The following is a 25,499-nucleotide window of genomic DNA, read 5'->3' as shown; positions in this document are numbered from 1 at the left end:
ATCAAACAATGAACCAATGAAAACAAAACACATGAACAGAGGAAACACATGACAAGATCACATGAGGGAACAGGAAATCACATGACAAGGAACAAACATGGCATGGAAACGTCATGGTTACTGGTGTAACCTCCGTTCCCTGATGGAGGGAACGAGACGTTGGTGTCGATGTAGTGACACTAGGGGTCACTCTTGGGATGAAATGGGGGCGGCAAGGAATCGTGTCTTGTTGGCCTCACCCATCTCGACCAGGTTGAGCCAAAGGTGGCGCTCCTGGACCACTAGTGTGGCCATCGTCCGCCCGAGAGACCGCGCCGTGACCTCCGTCGCTCGGAGGCGGCTTGTCCAGCGGCACCGTAGACCTTGGACAGGGGGCTTTGGGCACCCGCGCCAGGTGGCGGCGCTCTGCGGGCATAGGTGCACCGCGAGCGCCTTTATCCACCGGGGGATTGCCGAATAACCCTTGGCCGCCCCACCATTGAGGGTAGTGAGAGCGGGGAAGCTGAAAAGATTGGGACCGGGCAGTAAAAAGTGCCTCCCGTGACCTTGTCATCTCTTCATGCACTTCCAGGAAGAAAGGAACGGGGCGGGGCATGGCTTTTTTTTCCCGGGCGCCGCGAGCCTAGGAACCAATCACCGAGCCGCGGGGTTCAGGGAAGAGCGGTGAAATCCACTCTAACCGACGCTCGCGGCTGCCCAGGAAAGCATGTCATCATCTCCGAGTCAGCCTGTGACTGGGTGATCGACCCCAAAGGGAGGAGCCCAGCTGAGGCTTCCGACTGGACGAGCCCGCTCTCCGATGCTGCGCTCGAGAGCTCATCACTTTCGTGGGCTCTGAATAAGAGGTCGAACTCGCCGTGAGACGAGCCGGCGGACTCACCCGAAAGCCCGATCGGGGCAGATGAGCATGCTGGGGAATGGGAGGTCCACGGGGGGATACCCGGCAGAGGCGGTCCCATTGGGGTCCCCAAATCGCCCCCAGTGCTAGCCGCGCTGGCCTCAAACCCGTGGGTAAAAGGAACATATTCTCGCAATGAGAACGTGACCATCCACGAACGCTGTCTCCGCGTGAGCAGTGCCCAGACACGAAAGACAGTGATCGTGACCGTTAGAAGGCGAGAGATAACGAGCACAACCAGGGATAACACACAATCGGAAAAGCATCTTTAAAAAGACGTTCCATGCGTGAGCTCTTTTAGAGAAATATATACTCTTTTAGAGGGGAAAAATGCTCTTTCAGAAAATATACTCTCTAGTTTTTCTGTCGAAGCGCCCAGGGGCATTCTCTGCAGTGCACCAGTGCAGAGGAGGGAGATGCCGCTGAAATGCGCCGTCAGATCCAGCAGAGGTGAATGAACAGTAGTATTCAGCTCAGTGAGCATGACTGTTCGGCTCCGAAGAGAAAATCTGAGTGGTTGCATACCAGCTCCTTTTATACCCGTATGTTCGGGGGAGTGGCATGCAAATACCACTCGCCAATTTTCATTGGCATTTTATCTAAGACCAGAGGTGTCTTGGGCTCCCAAGAGTGACCCCTAGTGTCACTACATCGACACCAACATCGAGTGAGTGACAGATAGGGAACAGGAATACATTTCAAAATAAAAGACATGAACACCAAACATGAACAAAAATGCAGCTAGATGTGACAATATCGGTCTACCTCTAGTATGAAATTGTGTTTTTTTTTTTTTTTTTTTTTTTTTTTTACCAGCCACTATGATTTTTTTCATATATATATATATATATATACACACTATATTGCCAAAAGTATTCGCTCATCTGCCTTTAGACGCATATGAACTTAAGTGACATCCCATTCTTAATCCATAGGGTTTAATATGACGTCGGCCCACCCTTTGCAGCTATAACAGCTTCAACTCTTCTGGGAAGGCTTTCCACAAGGTTTAGGAGTGTGTTTATGGGAATTTTTGACCATTCTTCCAGAAGCGCATTTGTGAGGTCAGACACTGATGTTGGACGAGAAGGCCTGGCTCGCAGTCTTCGCTCTAATTCATCCCAAAGGTGCTCTATCGGGTTGAGGTCAGGACTCTGTGCAGGCCAGTCAAGTTCTTCCACACCAAACTCGCTCATCCATGTCTTTATGGACCTTGCTTTGTGCACTGGTGCGCAGTCATGTTGGAACAGGAAGGGGCCATCCCCAAACTGTTCCCACAAAGTTGGGAGCATGGAATTCTCCAAAATCTCTTGGTATGCTGAAGCATCCAGAGTTCCTTTCACTGGAACTAAGGGGCCAAGCCCAGCTCCTGAAAAATAACCCCACACCATAATCCCCCCTCCACCAAACTTCACAGTTGGCACAATGCAGTCAGACAAGTACTGTTCTCCTGGCAACCGCCAAACCCAGACTCATCCATCAGATTGCCAGATGGAGAAGCGTGATTCGTCACTCCAGAGAACGCGTCTCCACTGCTCTAGAGTCCAGTGGCGGCGTGCTTTACACCACTGCATCCGACGCTTTGCATTGCACTTGGTGATGTATGGCTTGGATGCAGCTGCTCGGCCATGGAAACCCATTCCATGAAGCTCTCTACGCACTGTTCTCGAGCTAATCTGAAGGCCACATGAACTTTGGAGGTCTGTAGCGATTGATTCTGCAGAAAGTTGGCGACCTCTGCGCACTATGCGCCTCAGCATCCGCTGACCCCGCTCTGTCATTTTACGTGGCCTACCACTTCATGGCTGAGTTGCTGTCATTCCCAATCGCTTCCACTTTGTTATAATACCACTGACAGTTGACTGTGGAATATTTAGTAGCGAGGAAATTTCACGACTGGACTTGTTGCACAGGTGGCATCCTATCACAATACCACGCTGGAATTCACTGAGCTCCTGAGAGCGGCCCATTCTTTCACAAATGTTTGTAGAAGCAGTCTGCATGCCTAGGTGCTTCATTTTATACACCTGTGGCCATGGAAGTGATTGGAACACCTGAATTCAATTATTTGGATGGGTGAGCGAATGCTTTTGGCAATATAGTGTATATATATATATATATATATATATATATATATATAATGCGAAGCGTGGTTTAATGCACACCTAGCCATGGATTATCCCGCTTATACCATGGTCACTTGCCAGCATTGATTAGTAACAGCTGTCTTAGATTTTTTTTTGCAGTGTAAATTATAACTGGAAGAATAAAAAATTGCAGTTAATTTTATCTAAGGACCATTAGATCTACAGCTCCGCCTGTTCTAAATCAGACACAGAGATAAGGTAGAGCAACCACACACTTGGTCAAAACTGTGAATTTAAATGCACAATCCAGAAATAATAATATCCACAGAATGTAGAGGGGTTGGCACTCCAGAGGAAATGTATTATTTAACAACGTTACAAATATGGCAGTGATGTTAAAAGTAGCACTTACTGTATGATAAGGGGAAAACCATTCAAAACACTCTGGAACCTGTAGATTTTGACCTCTGAGACATCAGTATGGTATCCATCAAGGCTGCACGATTGACTGAATTAAGAATGAATTTGCAGTTTGTCCTTGCACGGTAGCACTTCACCGCAAAATGCTGCCTGCATTTTGTTAACAAACAGCGCTTCTCCTTCAGCGTTTGAGTCAGAGGTGTGTGAGCGCGGGGGTGCCTCTAGTGGCTATAGGCGGCACTTCAGCATAGAAGCATAAGATACACAACACATTACAGTTTAAATCATCTTGCATCGCTTTGCCGGAAAGAGATAAACTCATTTAATAGGTCCTGATTTCCTTCTCTCACCCTCCGTGCAAAACAAGCTGAATCCCATTATATTAGCTATGCTGGTGAAAGTGGTTAGGAAATGTTTTCAATTACTATTGCTAATGTTATGTTCTATGGTTACAAACAGCACATTAATGTGATTATATGATTAAAACTGACCAGAACTACCTGTGCATTCAACGGTATATACAGTATATATCAGTGGACTGCATACATAAACCCGTTAACCCTTCAAAATAACCTCACAGTCCTTTTAGGCCTTTTTCAGCCTTACTTATTTTGTTGTATTTCTTGCATTACTTTTTATTCGGATGCTGCACATAACTGGGCCGTTGACATGGCGATCGTGAGAACACAGCATGCATGTGCCGAGGACTTTGAGACTGGGCAAGCATCAAAGAGTTTTAATACACTTTATTAAATGCTGTGCCCAAAACACATTATACGTGTAAGTGTAATGTCGCAGAAATGTTATAGATGTAAATTGTTGCCTTAGAACCCACCAGTCAATGGAAACGATTATCACAGTGGCGAACTTCATGAACAAATTGTTTTAAATTCTGGACAGTAATATTGTTCATATCACACAAATGAAAGATTTTAAAGATTGTCATATATTGAGCCGAGCATGTTTATGTCCATTAAATCATACAATGAACCAGATGTGTCAATGAAGAGCTTTTTTTGACATACAACAAAAAGAAAAAGAAAATACTGCCAGTTACTAGCAGGTAATATGTTTCAACATCATAGGCCTCACACGTCACTCTTCCAACAGTTCAGAACCACTGGAGTGGACAGCAGCAATGAACTAATCTGACCACCAAAGACAACAGTCTTAACCTGAATGCACAAGGCAAATGTAATATAGACATCGCAGTCTACATCCCTTAATATATTTTTTTAAACGGACACTGCGCTCTTACTTACCAACTATAAAACAGACAGAGCATAACACAAAAAGGACATGATTGTCTGATCACCACTTCATAGCCTCAGACTAACCAGAAACAATGACCTATCTATCTATGACCTAGTATCAATAATGCAGATTTTTAGAAATATATTAACTTACCTTTATTTGAACACAAAATCCATGCATCTCTCCTCGCTAATGAACATCTCCATCACTTTGTTGTAAAAGTCGCCCGCTTGTTGAAGTTTCGATAGCCTCTCTTTCTTGATTTTTAATTAAAATTAACTTTTCCAAATCCACGTAGGTCATCCATGCTTACACTGCAGATATCCATTTTAGCGCTTAATAATGCATTAGTTAAGTAAACTTGAACGTGTTGACACAAAACTCAAATCTAGCCTATCAGATGGTGTGACTGAAGGAAAGAGCTTCTGATTGGCTTACTAATTTTGGTAAGCATGCTTACTTTGACCATTTGTAGTGGGCGTGAATGACCTTACAGTGTTGAATGAAAGGGTGGTAAACAATTGGAATCAGAGAGAGCATAACATAAAGTGCTTACACCTGAGGGTGGCGCCAAAGTGAATAAATGAATGACTGTCTGTGCTGCTTAACAGAGATGAAAGATGATGAATTTGAATGAAAACAGTACTTTATATTAACAATTATATTTAAATATTTCATAGTGTCATTTTTCTTTTCACCCTTCTGTTAGGTAAGCACCACTTACCTTGCATATATGGATGGCATATGACTCAAGTGGTTTAATCCATGTCTTTTGAAGTGATATGATTGGTTTTGGGTAAGAAACAGACAGAAATGTAGCTCTTTTTTCACTATAATTCTTGATATCTGTGGTCTCTTTGTCACAATCAAGATTTGAATAAAAATGGAGTTACATTTTGTTTTGTTTTTTTCACTCATAACTGACCGTATCACTTCAGAGGACATGGATTAAACCGCTCAAGTCATATGGATTACCTTTATGCTGCCTTTATGTCCTTTTTCGAGATTGCAAGTTTTGGACCCCATTGACTTGTATTGAATGGACACACAGACATCATATATTCTTTAAAAAAAATCTTCATTTGTGTTCCACAGAAGAGAGAAATTCATACAAGTTAAGAGAATTTTCATTATTTTGTTGAACAATAAAGGAACAAACAAGGGGTCAGGAAATGTGTTGAACTTTGTAAATAATTGCCGTTCCAATTCTGAAGAAATCTGTGGAATTTTCTATGTAGTTTTGCCCACATGCATTCCATGATGATCTGCTGATAACTAACATCTTCCAGATTCCAACAGCACACAAGAATGAACACAAAGTCGCTCAAATGGTGTATGCTGTAATGGAGCTATTCAGTAATAGTTCAGAATCCCAGACCCGGAGACAAGAAAGCTGGTGCCAGGGATGTTGGGGTCCAATCCATCTACACTGTCAGCTTTTTAAAAGCTGAAGGTGTCTGATGCGACTGGTTTACTGGTGTACTCTCATGTGAAACAATCCAATTTATTGTGCTTGTTGCACCATCAGTCAAAGTGTCAGTTGTGCAATGTGGCACAGATGTAGAGGGTAAATAGAATGCCATCCCCTCTAAATTACTAAATCCAGGCATGAAACTCTGAATGGTGCAAGCTGATAGGTTCTTGAACTTGTTATCTGTTAGCCAATCATCTCACTTACATATGATACGTCAAGCCAGTCAGCTCACTTGAGCCTCTTTCCCACATAAAGTCCCGATACTTCCCACTTGAACTTTCTAGTTGAGAACTATTAAGAGGAACCGCACACTCAAAGAGACTGTAACAGCTCACAAACAGAAGGGAAGAGGAAAGACAGGGAAGCAGGTTTTTCCAGGCTCAGGCAGGACTTTTAATCACCACTTCAATGCTTTACAACTTCACAAACTCACCAGCTTCACAGGTACGTAGACTTAAACTCACTAGCTTCACAGGCACTAGTAACTTAAACACATCAGCTTCACAAACATAACAGATTAAACGTAGCAGCTTCAGGAGCACCGTGGCCTTCCTTGTGCCAGACTCTCTCTCTCTCTCTCTGCTGGTGGGTGGCTGTTTATATGCCGCTCTCCCCATGCTCACTGGAATTATAGACAGGTGTTACACATAATCTAGCTCAGGTGCAAGCTCCCTTACCGCTTTCTCTCCGGACCGACGCTCGACCACGCCCCCACTGCCACATATCCCCACCACCCGACTCAGGCCGGGGAGACATCCGGCCTGTTTACCACTCCCCCACATTTCTGGAAAGGAAGTCGGCGACAGCCATCTGCGCTCCCGGTCTGTGGACCACCTTGAGCTTAAATGGCTGAAGAGCCAGATACCAACGGGTGATCCGCGCATTGGTATTCTTCATGCGGAAGAATACCATTGGACTGGGGTGTGATCCGAGCAGAGGTTGAAGGCCCACCCCAACAGGTTGTACCGGAGAGTGAGGACAGCCCACTTGATGGCGAGACACTCCTTCTCTATGGTGCTGTACTTAGTCTCCCTCAGCGAGAGCTTGCAGCTAATGTACAGCACTGGGCGCTCCTCCCCCTCCACCACCTGTGAGAGTACAGACCCCAGCTCTCTGTCTGAAGCGTCCATCTGCAGGACAAAAGGGAGAGAGAAATCGGGTGAATGTAAAAGCGGCCCCCCGCAAAGTGCGGCTTTAACCTGCATGAATGCCTGTTGACACTTCTCTGTCCACTGAACCGGGTCTAGAGCTCCCTTTTTAGTGAGATCAGTCAGCGGGCTGGTGACATCCGAATAATTAGGCACGAATCTCCTATAATAACCAGCCAGCCCCAGGAACTGTCTCACCCCCTTTTTGGTCTTGGGCCTCAGGCAGGTCGCAATCACCACAGTCTTGTCAATTTGGAGATGCACCTGCCCATGGCCCAAGTGGAACCCCAGATACCGTACCTCCACCCGCCCAATTGCGCACTTCTTGGGGTTTGCTATGAGTCCCGCTTGTCTCAGCAATCTCAGAACCGCCCTCAGATGCTGCAAGTGCCGCTGCCAATCATTGCTGTAAATGATGATGTCATATAAGTAGGCAGCGGCATAAGCCGAATGTGGTCTGAGGATTCCATCCATGAGACGCTGAAACGTAGCCGGGCTCCAAACAAACCAAACGGAAGCATCACAAATTGGTGTAATCCAAACGGCGTGGAGAAGGCTGTTTTTTCACAGGAAATTGGTGTCAAGGGGATCTGCCAATAACACTCTGACAAATCCAGTGTCAAATAAAATCGAGCAGCGCCCAACCGATCGAGCAATTCATCAACGCGAGGCATTGGGTATACGTCAAATTTAGAAACTGCATTGACTTTTCTATAATCCACACAGAACTGTACAGACCCATCGTTCTTAGGAACTAGAACAACCGGACTTGACCAGTCGCTGTGGGATTCCTCTATTACCCCCATATTGAGCATTGCATCCAATTCTTCCAGGACAATATTCTTTGAGGCTCGCGCAATATTCTTTTGTGCTCGCGCAATCGGTAGGGACGGCTATGTACCACCACCCCTGGCTCAGTCTTGATGTGGTGCTGTATGAGGTTCGTACGACCCGGTAGAGGGGAAAACACATCTGCAATCTCCTTTTGCAACTTGGAAACCTCTGTGAGTTGATACGGTGAGAGGTGGTGTCCGCAAGTGACCGGGGTGAAATTATTGTGTTTTGTATTCACCTCTGGACCGAGCTCCACCCTCTCCAGGACTACCATAGCCAACATCACAGGGACCGCCTCCCTCCACAATTTCAGGAGGTTGAAGTGATATATTTGACGTGCGCCTCCTCTATCGGTTCGCTTTACCTTATAATCGAGATCCCCACTCGTCGTGTGACCTCAAAGGGTCCTTTCCACTTGGTGAGTAATTTGGAGCTCGATTTGTGAAGTAATACGAGTACCTTATCTCCTGGTGCAAATTCCCTCAGCCGAGTTCCCCTGTCATACAGTCGGCTCTGTCATTCTTGAGCTTGGAGCAAATTCTCCTGTGTTAGTTTCCCCAAAGTGGAGTTTTGCTCTAAGATCAAGAACGTATTGAATTTCATTCATACTGTTTGAAGGTACCTCGTCCCAAGCTTCGTGCATAACATCAAACAGCCGTGCAGGCGCCTCCCATATAGCAGCTCGAATGGGGAAAATCCTGTGGAGGCTTGCGGGACCTCTCGTACTGTGAATAACAGGGGATCAAGCCATTTGTCCCAATTTCTAGCTTCTTCGTACATGAACTTATGAATCATAATTTTAAGGGTTTTATTAAATCTCTCCACCAGGCCATCTGTTTGCAGATGGTAAATGCTGGTGCGGATTGATTTAATTCCCAATAATTCGTAAAGCTTGCGTAGTGTCCGTGACATAAAGGCTGTGCCGGGAGATTATTTTGAAGAGTGCCTCCACAACACTGCAGGCTGAGATGTTGCGCAGAGGCAATGCTTCCGGATATATGATGCATATTCCACTAGGACCAATGCAAAGAGATGTCCGCATGCTGACCACTCTAATGGCCCGACGAGGTCCATTGACAATTCTCTCGAAGGGGATCTCGATCAACGGAAGAGGGCACAATGGTGCTTTTGGGGTGGCCGGTGGATTCACCAGCTGACATTCGCGGCATGCCGCACACCACCTGCGGACATCGCCGCCAATACCCTGCCAATAAAAACAAGCTATTAGGTGGTTCAATGTATTTCTTTCCCCTAGATGACCCACCATGCGATTATAATGAGCCGCCTGGAACACCATTTCCCGATGGCTCCGACGGTATTAAGATCTGGGTTGTATCTTTGTTTGTTTGAACATCCTGCGTCACTCTATACAACCGCTTGTTTATAATTGTGAAATAAGGATATGAAAGGGCGACACCAGGCTGGAGTTGTTGACCATCGATCACTCTCACTTGGTCAAAGGCGTGCTTGAGGGTTTCATCTCGTGACTGCTCCAAAGGGAAATCCCCTTCAGGAAATCCCCCAAGGACGGGAGGGGCTGCAGCCTCTCCCCCCTCTCGTCATCCTGACATGGAGCAGACGAAGATGGCTGTGGCTCCGCCTCCCCTGCCAGAGCATCGCACATCTCACATCTCATTGCTTTAGTTCAGGACCCATCCACGCATATTCCCTTTAATACATGGGTGAGGCGGGAACTAACCGCGGCCTCCACTCTATATTTTGTTCCTTGAAATTTAATCACAAGGGTCACCACAGGGTAGTTGTGAATATCCCCATGCACACACTTCACCCTCACCATTTTATCTGTGCCCAAAGCCTCATGTTGAACCAAGCGTTGGTGGATAGTGATTTGATTACAACCCGTGTCCACCAATTCTTGGTGAGTGCCCCCCTTGACACTTACCGGTTCCCAGCTCCATCACAGGGCATTGATCCCGGAAGTGTCCTGGATCCCTGCAAATCCAGCAGACTGGCCCAGGCGCCATGCCCAAACCTGCATCGGTGGACACTTTCACCTGAGGGGGAGAGCGGCGGGGCACTGTCGCTGCTGTGAGCGATGCAACACCCCATGTGCGGGGAACTGGCTTCGGTGGTGGGACTCCTCACCTCCGCAGGGCAGGAACGGGCTCTGGGGAGAGAGCAGAGTGAGAGAGAAGAGGGGAGGGGGAAGAGAATGGGGAAAACACAGGGGGAGGGGAGAGAGTGTGGGAGGGCTCTTCCGCCCACTGGTACGCCGCCATATGGTCCTCCGCCAATTGAACAGCCTCCTCCAGCGATGCCGGGCGGTGGCACTAGACCCATTCCGCCATTCCTCATGGTAGCCGATGGACGAGCTGCTCCAATACCACCTGGTCGATTATTCCCTCAGTGTCACGATCCCCCACTAGCAGCCATCTCCGGCAGGTGTCTTGGAGCTGTTGGGTGAAGGCAAATGGGCGGCCAGTTGTCTCCAACTTCATCGACCGGAAGAGCTGGCGATGCTACTCCGGACTGCGGCCAACCCGCTGCAGGATGGTCTTCTTCAGGTCCTCATAAGCCAGGAGGTTCGCCGCTGGCAGTTGTTGTGCTGTGAGCTGGGCTTCCCCAGACAGCAACGGAAGGAGCCTGGCTGCCCACTGATCATGCGGCCAGCTCCATATCTCAGCAGTCAGCTCGAATAAGTCGAGGAAGTCTTCCGGGTCATCATCGGCCCCCATCTTCAGAAGCGTGGGCGGGGGCATGGGGCCGTGGTTGTCCAGGGAGGCGGCCGGGGCTCTCTCCTGGCTGAGAAGGCTCCGGATCGCATGCCGGTCCTCTGCTTGAGCCCGAAGAATCTCGAAGAACCGGCGATCTTGATCTTGCCGGAGCTCAAGCAGGGATTGTTGGTGCGACTGGTGTAAGCCAGTGAGGGATTTGAGGATCTCTGTGAGGACTCCATGGGGCATACTTCAAGATCCCGGGTTTCAGCACCAGTGTAACAGCTCACAAACAGAAGAGAAGAGGAACACAGGGAAGCAGGTTTTTCCAGGCTCAGGTAGGAATTTTAATTGGCCACTTCAATGCTTTACAACTTCACAAACTCGTCAGCTTCACAGGCATGTAGGCTTAAACACATCAGCTTCACAAACATAACAGATTAAACAGAACAGCTTCAGGAGCACTGTGGCCTTCCTTGTGCCAGGCTCTCTCTCTCTCTGCTGGTGGTGTGGCTGCTTATATGCCGCTCTCCCCATGCTCACTGGAATTATAGACAGGTGTTACACATAATCTAGCTCAGGTGCAAGCGCCCTTACCACTTTCTCTCTCTCCAGACAGACACTCGACCACGCCCCCGCTGCCACAGAGACGTTTCCTTCTCTTGAATTTGCACACACAAAGGAACCCTCGTATTGACGTCATATAGTGTCAACCGTTTTTCTTCTGAAGTTGCTTGCCCTTACAAAAAATCTAAACTAGCCGCAAACTTGCACAGATGCTCATTATTTTCACATGCAAATGAGCTTGTGATTTGCCACAAATGTTTGCTAGAAGATTGCAGCTCTTTGCCAGTAGGCAACAATGGACAGTTTGCCACAAGTTTGCCTCAAAGCTCATTTGCATGTGAAAATTGTCAGTGGTGAATTTGCAGTAAGTTTGATCTTTTACAATAACTATTTTATGACTCAACATAAAATACTGTTCTGAACTACTCACACATTGACTGAAAAAAGACATCTTGATGCAAGTTAACCACGCAGTAACTGGCATGCAACCCTTTCCTCATGAAAATTAGATTTCATGTTTATTTATGTTTATAATATATTTCAATTACCCACTCTCAATAAACATCTTATTATTTATGTCTGTTATCCCAGGAAAAATTCAATCTAGTATTAAGAAATCACTTATTTTCTGTATAGTCACACAGTACAGGTGCAATTAAAACGCTCAGAACACGTCACCCATTCACGTCACACAGGAGCTCTGCTCACACCTCGCATACAAAATATGTGAAACAGGCAATACTCTTTGAATACTATGTTGGTTTTATGTTATTTCTGTTAAGGGAATTGGAAATTTAGCACAAACCTCTGAGTAGCAGGCTAGCAGCTACAAGATTGTTTACTCTTGGCTGCTGACTCCTTAAGTATCTTATTGCTTTGTGCATCATACGGGTTTGCCCAATCACAGGTTGCAGCACTCCCACAGTCCCTCTTCTCCCAGAAAGTACCTACCCAGCAGTAGTAGCTAAAAAAGTCTCACTAAATGGCTAAGAGGAACTATAGTTCCTCATGTGCGCAAACAACAAAAAGTAGTAGTTCTGAGTAAAGGTACCTAAAACAGGCATTAGTTCCTGCAGTGGGAAAGGGCATAAAGTGTAAGCTGATAGGTCATTTGAATTTGCTCAGTTAGCAAGTAAGCTGATTTCACTACATTGTGCTGAGTTTTCTATCAAAAATGCTTTTTGCTCAGGTGGTTGTTGGGGCTTTTTCTTCTATTAGTTTGCACTGTAAGGTCTGCTTTTGGCCATGACACATAATGTGTAACCTAGTTCAGATACACATTATGAGTCAGGTCACTACTCGTTTAAGCCATTCAGCCAAGCAGGCCCAGGCACACATAGAGATTTAGTTCATAAGTGTTATGCCATTCGGCCAAGCAGACCAAGGCACACCTAGCTAGCATACACGCGGTGCACATGGCTCTCCAGAGCAGCAGCAGTACACAAGTCTTGGTGATAGATCTGCTTGTTTGGGGGTTGTGTTTTGTGTTTATGTGTTATGCGTTTGTGCAGTTCCCTGCTTTGTTGGGGGATTGTATTTATGTCTAGTTGTGCAACAGCATGTCCACATGCTTAATTCAGTATGTCTGTGTGTGTTCTAGCAGTAGCAAGTCTCTGTACTTGCTCTGCTGTAGCAGCAGCAGTGTAGCAAATCTAGTCTGCCAAGACCCAAATTCTGTCAATATGTCATACCGACATTAACATTCAAAATCTTTCCAAGAGTTGTTATGACTGAAATGTGGTTGGGGATATAATATTTATGCCAGGTGAAAAGAGAGACTTTAACTACTACTCTACTCTAACTTAATAAATTTGACTACATTTGGCTCTGAGAGATGCTTTTTGTGAGGGCAAGTGTGGGTGCACCATTCGTTTTTTTCAATACTGGAAAGTAGGTCTAGCTGGAATAAGATAGCAAGCCGTGCAATGGTCATAAACTTTCTGTCAGCTCTGCAGCCTGGAAAACCACATCGATGAGATGCTTAACTTACTCTACCTCCCAGATATGTTTCTCTCTGGGCAACAGGCTTTGGTTTGATTGATGGAGAGCCTGAGCTTGTCATGTGTCCTGTCAAGTGTTGTGTTCAACCCAAAGAGCACCACATTCAGTTCAATGTTTAACATGCATTCCATGTTTAGGTGTAGTAGAGGGCAGTTACACAATGGAATGGAATATATAAGAAAGAAATAGCAGAGACTGGGCATTAACTAATGATAATCTTATCTAGGAGGGTGAAATTCACATGAACACACACATTTTACATATTTTAAATAAACCCCAGCCTGTTTTAACAGATTCATTCAAGGCAGTTTCTTGTTTAACCCAGAAATCTAACTTTGTTATTATTAGTAGTGATTGCGTGTGACTTTTATAATGAATGATACCTCCAATCATGCTATTTTTCAAAGCAATCAGACTTAGTTTTTCGCCTGCTGGACAACATATCCGATGGATTTATGATGAAGGAGGATCCCATGTTAAAATATCACTGTGTTTTTAAATTTAAATGTTTAAATATGGTGACTTTTTATCTCAGTACATTTGTTCTATTGATGTTAATTAATTACGTGTCTATCTCAAAGCATCGTGAGGAAGAGAGGAAAACATAATTCATTCTGAGGTTGATTAATTACCTCTTTGTTTTCATATGCTTTGTCCAACAACTGATTGTGCTGTTTTCACATTATTTAAATAAATGATAATGCAACGCTGTCAAAACGTTTCCTCCAGTTTGGGCTTAGCGTTCAAGTCTTGGCTCTGTGTATAGATGGAGGAGAACCAGATCTACAGTAAGCTGCTTTAAACCAACCTAAACCTTGTGCTGTCTTTACATTTTTTTTTTTTCACTAATTTGGTCTTCCCAATCATAAATGACCGGCCGATTAAAATTGCTTATAAATTTCTAATTTTGCTATATTATCACCAAATATTGTACTAGATCTTTTTGTCAACTTGTTTTCTTTCAATTAGGACAGGTTTTGTATTTCTTATTGATCATAGGCCTCATTGACCTGAGCTTTTGCACCTTGGTTTTTGAGTAAAAAAATCATTCTTTATGGGTTATTTTGACTAAATTAAATACCGTAAGAAAACATCTGTGCAATAAAAAAAATACACACTAGTTTGTTTTAATGTTTAACCAGGAAGTTTGTTTTGAAGCACTTTTATTTTGTAAAAAAAGAAAAGAAAAGAAAGTCACACTTGTGGTGTTCCCTGTCAAAAATGACTGGCCATTGAAAATGAATAGGGAAGATCACAAAAAACAGGGCAAGATGAACCAGGGCAAGTGGTCTAGTGATATTATCAAGGATGCGATCAAGAGCCTCATGCACAGAGAACCATTTGGCCATTGTACTGCCACAAAGTGAATGATGAGCAAGGTCCTATGAGGCTTTATATAGCTTTGGTGTGGGAAAGCTTCTGTATATTAGTAAACATTATTGCGTTTCCACTATCGAGCCAAATGAGGGCATGCTAGTGCATACCAGGGACAGTTGTGTTTCCACTGTCACTTCCGGGGCTTCATCGTGCTTCCTCGGGGGCTTTTTCGGGGCCCTTGGACCAAACAAGGGATTGAGGCAGGTACAATGTCAAAGGCGGAGGTTCGGGAAAATAAATAAATAAACAAAATGCAGGCACAGTACGAATCCATTAAAATGCACAATGGATAAAGCGGTGCCCAAAAAAAGTTACTTTCCATGGTTCGGTGAACTTTCATAGACGGTGTGCTGGGACATCGTTCCGCTGTTTTTGGAGAGACACTTGAGACATCATGGCAGTTACAGTCGATGAGTTGTTATCACTAATTTATCTTGCTAGCAAGCTAATGTTTACATTTGATATAAACTCGATATTCTAGATAACTAGATAACATGATACCTCAGCTTGACCTCCCCTTTTGCTTGTGAAATGGGTGAGGTGTGTGACGTTGGCACCAGCTATTGGCTCCAGCTGGCCAGTTGATAGCCCTGGCTTGCACTGGCCCAATACTGGAAAAGCGGTTATTGATCTGCTTCTTTGTAAGAGCATGAAATTTCCAAAACACATTTTCATAATATTTTGTCTGAAATGTTTGATGAAAGAAAGATCATGAAAGAAAGATTCAATTGGAGAGGGGTCACTGTGGGGCAAAGAAGGATCAGGTGTGTGTGTGTGTGTGTGTGCGTGCATGTGTGTGTGTGTATGTGTGTGTGTGTGCACAGGTCCGAGTTCTTTATGTTTGCAAGCACACATGCATATATATACTCATCTAATGGATGAACATGCTCCTGAACACTACATTTTTCTCTTAGTTTTGATCTCCCCCATTCATTTACAATGGCTGGTCATTTTTGACCGGAAACACCACAAGTGTGATTTTGTGCCATTTTGTACAAAATAAAAGCATTTCAGGTTAAACATTAAAGCACACTAGTGCGGTAAATAGGACAGAATGTTTTCATATTTTATTTAATATTGCCAAAATGATCCACAAATAATGCTTTTTTTCACTCACAAATTAGGTGCATAAGCTCAGGTCAATGAGGCCTACGATCAGTAAGTTCCAAACAGAAATACAAAACCTATTCTAATTGAATGAAAACGTGTTGACAAAAAGATCAAATCCAATTTTTGGTGATAATATAGCATAATGAGTGATTTATAAGCAGTTTTTAATAGGCCGGTCATTTATGATCACAAGTGTGCAATTATTTACTAATAAAAACATTTCAAAATAAACTTCCTGGTTTAACCACAGGTCAATGAGGCCTATGATCAGTATAATTTGATACCCTGCCAGATATCAGAAAGTTTCAGTCCAATAGGATAACATTAACTAGCATTTTCAGGCAAAAGAAAATCCTTCGGGTTAAAATGACCGGAAGACAACATGAGGGTAAACTTTAAAAGAGTTCAGAAAAGATGTCGTGCCCACTGCATACAGATAGATCAAGAGCCGAGGCATCAAAGAAACTGGAGAAAAGCATGTAAATTCATGCCTGTCATTGAAACAGACCTCTCAAGATGGTTTACAGTCAACCTTGGCAGATGTGATGTTATATCAGAACTGATGCCCTGCTTTCAATTAAACAGCTTTTATCTGGTATCTGAAGATTCGCATAAAGTTCTGATAGACTGGTCTCCTCGAGCATCATGCTGTTAGTAAATGTAAAACTGTCAAGACCAGGATGTGCAAAATTCAGTGAATGACAAATAATTTTCCAGCAATTATTTCTTCAGAGAATGAAGAAACTATATGAGCTGCTTTTCATATGGTCACTGGAGATGAATCCATTTTGACATAACCTCTATGTTTACTAAGAAATAAGTCACAGAGATAGATATAAACCACAAGATTTAAGTAAAGAAAAAAAAAATACAATATTTATTAATATTATTAGTTCATAATACATTAACCAATGTTAAGTACACAACTTTTAATGTCAAAAAAATGTCAAAAAAATTATTAGTATACGTTGAAATAACCAATTAGCCATGATTAAAAAATACTGTAAAATAATTCTTCATTGTTGGTTAAGGTTAACTATTGCAGTGGTTCTAAACTGGTTTCACTTCTGGACCCAAATTTTAAACATCAATTGGTGACCCAATAAAATACAATACCTGTAACTGGAATATATTATGTATACTGGGTGGTATTTTGTTGAACCTTGGATAGTTTTCTTCATGGTTTTCAAGGATGAGGGCATGTTGTGCAAACTGTCCATGTTGCTAAATTTTGCTAGCTTCTACAGCAAAGTGACACATGATTCACGCCAAAATACTGTAGAGTTTGATGCACAAACTTTGATGTCAAAATAAATATTTTCTCCTTCCTTTTAAAAGTTCATAAGCATTTGTATTTTATTATCATATATGCATGGTTATGGTTGTTAGTTCCATATTATTATTTGAATTTAGCATAGTTTTTTTTTTTTTTTTCACTCCTGTCCATGCCCCCTTTAGAATAGACCTGCGACCCATCAGCTGAGAACCCCTGAACTATTGCATTAACTAATGTTAGGGTATACAACCTTATTGTAAAATATTACCAAGATAGCCATGCACAGTGTTTTATGCCATGCAAAATCAGATGGGTGGGTTTTTGTGAACCATCAGTGTATCAAGAAATGAGTTATGTTTCATGGTATGCATTAGACTCCAGCCGATGAGGAACAATTCTCCTGTATGTCATTTTCAGTCTTCAATTCCTCCCAGCCCGTAACTATGGAAACTGTGAGTTGAGGCGAGTTGAAGACTAAAAATGCTGTACAGATACAAGTGACATTTCTTGGCCGACAACGACCATCAGCGAATGCAGGAACAGAAGATCTATGGTGAGTGTGGTCCTCTGTCTTCTCCCATATTGTTTGATGATGGAAGCTTCAAAACACCTTTAGGAACATTCAGTGGATGAAGTTTCATGTATATGAATTAAGCAATGGATTTTCACATTGTGTTCACTAAATATTGAGTCATTATCATTTTCATTTTCAGACTGACTAAGACCAGAATTTTTTTTAATTGATGTAATAGTGAGATACTGTATACAGTATATGTACTACAAATTGTAATGTGTTATGAAGCTGCCCCTAACAGAACATTTGCATTCTGTTTAGTTCTCTGAGAGCTAAATGATCTTGGAAATGTGTGCCTAAAGCCATTAATATTGAATAGCACTTTTCCACAGTTGGGGAATGGTTCTTTTTTTTAGAACAAATTAAGTAGCTTTCCTGTCATATTAAGTGGTGGTTGACAGCTGTTGCTGAAAAGTAATGCTATATGATTTCCTCCTAAGTAGTTTCATTAAGTTCATATTAAATTGCATAACTCAGCGAAGCACCTAGAAAAAGAGTGATTGCATGTATAAATTCTCTCATTTTTTTCTTTCAGAAACTCGCACTACTAAAGCATGCACTGTAAAAAGTGGATACGTGCAGTTGTTACCTTAAGGAGCTCTGTTCTGACTTTAAAAATGTTATTGAGTGAGTGTAACCTAACGTAGTCAGTTGATTCAGTCTTATTAAAGGGATAGTTCACTCAAAAATGAAAATTATCATCATGTACACACCCTCTTGCCATCCCAGATGTGTATGACTTTCTTTCTTATGCTGAAGATTTTTAGAAGAATATCTCAGCTCTGTTGGTCCTTACAATGCAAGTGAATAGTAACCAGAACTTTAAAGTTCCAAAAAAACACATAAAGGCAGCATAAAAGTAATCCATAAGACTCCAGTGGTTAAATCCCTATCTTCAGAAGCTATATAATAAATTAGGTGTGGGTGAGAAACAGATCAACATTTAAGTCCTTTTTTTTTTTAATACAAATCTCCACTTTCACTTTAGCATTCGTTCACACTTTGAAAGTGGAGGTTGAGATTTATGCTAAAAAAAATTTATGGATTTAACCACTGGAGTCTTACTGATTAATTTTATGTGGCCTTTATATGCTTTTTGGAGCTTCAAAGTTATTGTCACCATTCATTTGCATTGTAAGGAACAACAGAGCTGAGATATTCTTCTAAAAATCTGCAGATTTTTTGTGTTCTGCAGATGAAATGTTATACTATTCTACAATTAAAGTTCCAAACATCTCCTTTTGGTCTGCTAACTCTTTATCTATATGTTATTATAAAATGTAACAAATTAGAAAAAAAGCTCTTTTGAGATTTGCCTCAATAGTAACAGACAAGAAAGTAAAAGCAATCAAATATCAGGCTTGTCTGAATTGAAGAAGATAAATGTGAGAGTGCATGCCACAATCAGAAGTCTAATAAATCGATGATGTTCAGCATTGTTTCATTCCTCTTTAAAAATTAATGAATTGGATCAGACCCTTGCTAGGTCTTAACTCGCCAAACAGCCCTGCTGTTATTCTATTCCTTAGAGAGACAAAACAACAGAGTTTGATTGCTAAAACTACAATAACTCCAGAATGGTGGGATAAGCTCCTTTGTGTTGGGGATTTTATTTCAACTCTTCTTTTCTCCAACACTTTAAATTGCTTGTACCTACATTAAATGAAGACTGCTGAAAAATTGTAATTCCAGATATTTCTTTATATTTTTTTATACCTCAGTCTGCCTGGTAGAGAATGGTTCTCCTTTATCGCATATGCTGGATGAAATCTTCCAAAGATTGTATGTAAACATCACACCCTTCAATTTCTTGAGGAAATGTAGTTGACTATAAGTATACATGATTCAGACAGCGTATACTAAGTACACTACGTTTTCTTAAGGGAAGTGACATCACAGATTCAGAGTATAAACCTGGCTGTTCCTTTCACTTGAAGGAGCACTGTGGTATGTATCATCCCATCCATGTGTCAAGTCGACTACTGATAAATAACATTTTGTGGTGTGGGAATTGTGAGGTCTTGGTATATAAAGCCCTGAATGCCGCATGATTCGGGTCATAGAAGATCCGTTAGATTACAGTATGCACTGAAGAATATCTTTTTATCTTGCCATAGGCTTATTTTTCACACTAAACCCAAGGTTTTTTTTAGAATAAATAGCATTTCATCTGGAAAGAGAGAGACACCTTTATATCAATGGTACTATTCTTTTACATTAGATATACAGTGAACCCTTCATTTTGAGTAAAAAATATGATAATTAGAATACTTGCACATTTTATCTGTTTGAAACAAATACAGAATCACGTTTTTTATTTAAAAAAGCATTTTAATTTCAGAATATAACCGTCTGCCTGGCAGATGACAAATTATAAAAATCCCATAGACTTCCACTGAAAAGACCCTCACACATATCTAGGAACCAGAATGTCATAGAGTATTGAGGATGGTCTTTTTCTGCTTGGGCTCCTAAGCAACCATCTTGCAACCATTTAGTAATGCCTTAGCAACCACCCAAAACATTCTGACATTGCATAAATATAAAGTATTATAAAAAATGTACTGCATTTATTAAATGTGTAGAATCCGACGGCATTTTGACCAAATACAAGATTAAGATTTTAACTAATTTTTTAACTAATTTTTGACCCGAACATAACAGGAGGGTTTATTCTACTGGGAAATAAATTGGTTTGCTCTCTGGAAAAAGTGCCTAAGAATAAGTATTATTATAAAAAAAATATATATATATATAAAACAAATCACTTTTTATTCCTAAATATTGTCAAAAGAATATCCAGCATAAAACAGACTGAGATGTTTCATTTAAAGAGATTATATAATGTGCTGCTTCTTTTTGTTTCCACTGGCCTTCAGTGTCCAAAATAGACATGTGAAATATTGACATCTTTGTTATATATTTTATCTGTGTTAATTACTAATCTGTGTGTTTTGATCTTTCTAGTCTTCTTGAAACAGAATCATGTATATATTATCTATTATTTATGTTACATAAAAAAGATCCAATCAATTATATAGCACCATTAAATGTTATACAAGGCTGGTTGTATGCTTTCCCCTCAGCTTTATTATGCCTGACCTCACTATGATTATTACTACCTCATTTCACCACTTATTAGCTTCAGTTACCTTGGTTACATTTACCAATGACCTTTTTTCCCTCATCTTTTTGCTCCTCGCTGAATGGAATGGATAAAATTACTTCTCTTTCAGACATTAATTACAGCTTTGGAGATTATTGAGACTGTGCACATTGGTATAAGCAATTATTCTAATGCAAATTGTATAATTGTTCTGTTTAGAAGTAAAATATCATTTAGTAAGAATTTGATACCATTAAGAAATGGTAGTGATGATATATGTGAAAGGACTGCAGTCACTTTACAACTCTGAAAATGGAGACGTGTGGATAAGAGAGGGGCCCTTTTCTAATCAAAATGTCTAAATGAGCTTTAATTGTTGTCTATGACCAACCATGGTTGATGGGCTTATTCTTAGTCACTAAGGGGAAATGATTCATTAGAAGTATGCGGGTACTGGAATGAATGTGTGTGTTTTCATTTGCAAGGTTACATGATATCGAAACACAATCGAAAAAGTCTATGGTTTATTTGTTTTTCTTACTTCTGAGACATATGCAGCTATTACTGCTTGCAATACAGCTGTCTGAGATGGATTTGAACCTGTACGATGTTCTTTCTTTAATGGTCACTCTTTTCTATGCAATTACAATGAATGGGAGCTGGATAAAAAGATGCAAAAGCACTATAAAATTGAGCACTGCATTCCAAGTTTTCTGAAACAAAATACATACAAATTGGTTATATAAGTTGTTATTCACTGAAAATCTTGACATCTACCCCATAGTATATCTCATTGGCACATTCATGAGAGAAGTAGTGATGTCTGATTTGTAAATGAAACATTTCTTTTAATTACAGTGGCTATAAAAAGTCTACACACGCCTGTTAAAATGGCAAGTTTTTAAGATGTAAAAGATGAATCAAAGATAAATCATGTCAAATCTTTTTCCACCTTCAATGTAATGCACTTAACCAAATTGAAGTGAACAACAAATGGAAACCTTTTAGGAAAATAAATAAATTAATTAAAGGCTTAAAAACTGGTTGCATAAGTGTGCACACCCTTCAACTAATACTTGGTTGAAGCACATTTTGCTTTTGATACAGCAGTCAGGCTTTTTTTAATAGGAGTCCATCAACTTAGCACATCTTGATTTGTAAATTTTTTCCCACTCTTCCTTGCAAAGATTGTGAAGGTATCTCCCGTGCACAGCCCTCTTCAATCATTCAACAAGTTTTCGACTGGATTTAGGTCTGGGCTCTCAATGGGCCATTCCAAAACCTTGATCTTCTTCTTTTGAAACCATTCCTTAAAATTGTGTTTGGGGTCATTATCATGCTAAAAGATGACATTCCTTCTTATCTTTAGCTTTCTAATGGAGGCCTGTGGGTTTGTGCCTAAATGGACTGGTATTTGGCACTATCCATGATTCCTTCCATCTTAACTAGTGGGTATAGTGTTGTTTGGGTGATGAGTTTTTTTTTTTTTTTTTGTGCCAAGCATACCTTTTAAAATTATGACCAAAAAGTTCTATCTTGGTTTTTATCAGACCATAAAACATTTTTATACTAGATTTGCGGTGATTGGATATATTTTTTGGCTAAATTTGTGAGTAATGGCTTCCGTCTTGCCACCCTACCCCATAGCCCAGACAAATGAACAATACAGGATATTGTTGTCATATGCAGTGAGTGACCAGTACTTGTCAGATATTCTTGCAGCTCCTTTAATGTTGCTGTAAGCCTCTTGGCAGCCTCCCTGCTAAGTTTTCTTCTTGTTTTTTTTGTTTTTTTTTTAATCAATTTTTGATGGGCACCCTGCTCTTTGAAATGCCATTGTGGTGCCTAATTTTCTCCACTTGTTGATGATGGCCTTCACGGTGTTCCATGGCACATCTTATGTTTTGTACCCCTCTTCTGATTGATACCTGTTCACAATGAGACCCTGCACATCCTTTGTAAACTCTGTGCAGACCATGGCTTCAGCAGTAAGATGCAACCAAGATGATGCCAAACAAATCCTACAGAAACAGCTGATTTTTTTTCTGTGTTAATCAGCATCACTTAATTGAGGATTCAATATTTATCCGGAGGATTATAATTACTTTTGAGTAAGAGTTTGAATGTGATTGGTTAATTCCAAACAAAGTCACATTATAAAAGGGTGTGCACACTTATGCAGCCAGGTAATTTTAAATTATTATTATTATTATTATTTGTCTATTAATATCACATTAAAAATTGAAAAAGATCTGAGATGATTTATCTTGGATTCGTCTTTTACATCTCAAAAACCTGCAATTATAACAGGGGTGTGTAGACTTTTTATAGCCATTGTAAATTATTTAAATGATTCGGTTGATCTGGTTCACAAAATCAGTCTGAATGATTTGTTTCCAGATCGGAGGTCCCGAGGAGAGCTAGGGCTGTTAAAAGCTGTTAAATGCATAGGCTACACAGGGCTTTTGACATATATTCCTTAAAGCTTAAAGCTGTATTTTAATCGAGAACTTATGTTTTAGTTCCTAGTATTTCGATAGTGACTAGTATCTTATTCATTATATACTTATTCCAATAGACACTAGTACCTATTCAATAGTCACTAGTACTTATTCATTAGATACTAGTATAGTTACTAGTCACTATTCGAGTAATGACAAGTAACTGTTCCATTGATAATGGTAACAATTTGTTACATTTTGCCATTAAATTATATTGGGATCTGTGGTTCAGATATATCAGCTAATTCACTTCCGAGTAGTACGTATTACAGTAGTGACTAGTGTCTTTTTCCAGTTTATTTATTTATTAGATACCAGTACTTATTTATTTCTAACATTTCTCATCTTACTAGTTACTAACTACTGTTTTACTTGTCAAATGTAATGACCAGTCAGTTTTATTGAATAGTTCAATAGTTCAATAAGAATCTTATAAGTAAAATGAAAGATGTTAATAGTAACAACTGGAATAGACACTAGTGTCTAATAAATCAGTACTAGTATCTTATCAATAAGTACTAGTAACACTGGAATAGATACTAGTCACCATTGGAATAAGTACTAGTATCTAATGAAGAGTGATTAGTAAATCTAAAAAAGATACTAGTCACAATTGAAATACATACTGAACCACAAATCCCTATTGAAGTCAATGGCAAAAATGTGCAATTTGTTACCAGTAACAATTATTTCACAACTAGTATCTAATGCATAAGTACTTGTAAAATTGAAAAAGATACAAGAAAGATACCATTATTGGAAAACTTACTAGTAACATAAAAACAAATACTATTTAAGCTTTAATAAAAGTTAAAGTGAAAAAAGCTTTTGAAGAGAATTCTAGCTATACAGTTCATACTGTACATACAGTACAGTATATTTGACATGCAATATCAATCATCATGAAAACCAGAATGCAAATGAAAACGTAAAGAACCATGGCGAACCACACATTATTCCTACAAATTGGTGTCAGTAGTCAGTGAGTGCATTTGTTGAGTATATTTCAGAATTGTTAATATCTACTGCCATCTTGTACTTAATTGTCTGGGTGTATCTGTGTTAGTTCTACAGGTGTTTCAGAGCTCTTCTCCAGTGTGACACACCTCAGCGAGTTTCCAGTCTTAAGAGTTCTTCAAAGGCAATTAAACCGTTTCGGCCTGGACGGCGCACAGACAACAACTTTACTTTTGTTGTTGCCTCAGTGGGGCACTCGGCGACACTCAACCAGGCTAACCCAGTGGATGAGGGCCCTGTGTCTACAGATAATTCCAAACCAGCAGTGGTATACCTTGTGGCCCATTACAACTGTTGAGAGCTATTCTTTGTCAAACAATGGCAACAATTGAAGAAACCTTTCACACGTAATACAGGAAATGCAGTATGAAATTAAAAGAATTTTACAAAGGAATGATAAAATACTAGAAATAAACAGAAACTGTCAAAATCCCAGGGAATGGATCATTTTGTGGAGCTTTATTGTGTTCTGTATGCAGGGTTGGGGAGCAATGGAATACATGTAATGGGATTACATATTTAAAATACAAAATATTAGTAACTGTATTCCACTACAGTTACAATTTAAATAATTGGTAATTAGAATACAATTACATTCAAAAACTTTTTTGATTACTGAAGAGATTACTTTGCATTTTATTGTCATTTGTTCCATTTAATATTTAGTCCTTTCAGATGGAAAACATTTATACATATAAATGATGTGATCCAAAGTGCATTTGAACAGCGGTGAAACACTTTCTTATGATGAGTAAGTTTTAAGTAAATTAGGAGCAGAAGAAATAGAAATAAACCTTGTGTAAATTGTCAGCTTTATGCTAAGCTAAAATGCTATTTCTAGCCATTTTACATGCATGTTAACAGACACGATCATATTTTTGTATCAAGAAAATTCACGTTGGATCATAATTTCTTTTTTTTCTAGTAAGACCTTTGATATTAGGGCAAAAATCTTATACTTGATAATAATTTTTGTATTGTTTACCTGTAAAAATATCTCAAAATCCTTAAAACAAGATCAATTTGATTTATCTTGTTTTAGAAATAACACCGCATAAGATATTTAGGTTTCTCAGAGAATGTATTTTTGACATGTGTATTTTGTCTTACTGTACTGGCAGAGTCTTTACAGTCAAAACAAGTGAAAAAATTTACCAGTGCTGAAGAAGTAATCCGTCAT

The 25,499-nt window shown here is 40.6% G+C and overlaps 1 protein-coding gene across 1 annotated transcript in view; it reads left to right on the top strand.

The window, feature by feature from the left end:
* The window catches only part of LOC127442020 (parapinopsin-like), a 151,224-nt gene extending 126,495 nt beyond the window's left edge, over positions 1-24,729 (top strand). Inside the window, exon 4 of the mRNA XM_051699688.1 lies at positions 24,369-24,729. Within this exon, the coding sequence (XP_051555648.1) occupies positions 24,369-24,617 (249 nt within the window). The 3' untranslated portion in view covers positions 24,618-24,729. The remainder of the gene's footprint in view (positions 1-24,368) is intronic.
* Positions 24,730-25,499: the final 770 nt, after the last annotated feature.

Source organism: Myxocyprinus asiaticus, chromosome 6 (genome assembly GCF_019703515.2).
Source record: "Myxocyprinus asiaticus isolate MX2 ecotype Aquarium Trade chromosome 6, UBuf_Myxa_2, whole genome shotgun sequence".
NCBI lineage: Eukaryota > Metazoa > Chordata > Actinopteri > Cypriniformes > Catostomidae > Myxocyprinus > Myxocyprinus asiaticus.
This window is presented reverse-complemented; position numbering and strand designations above follow the sequence as displayed.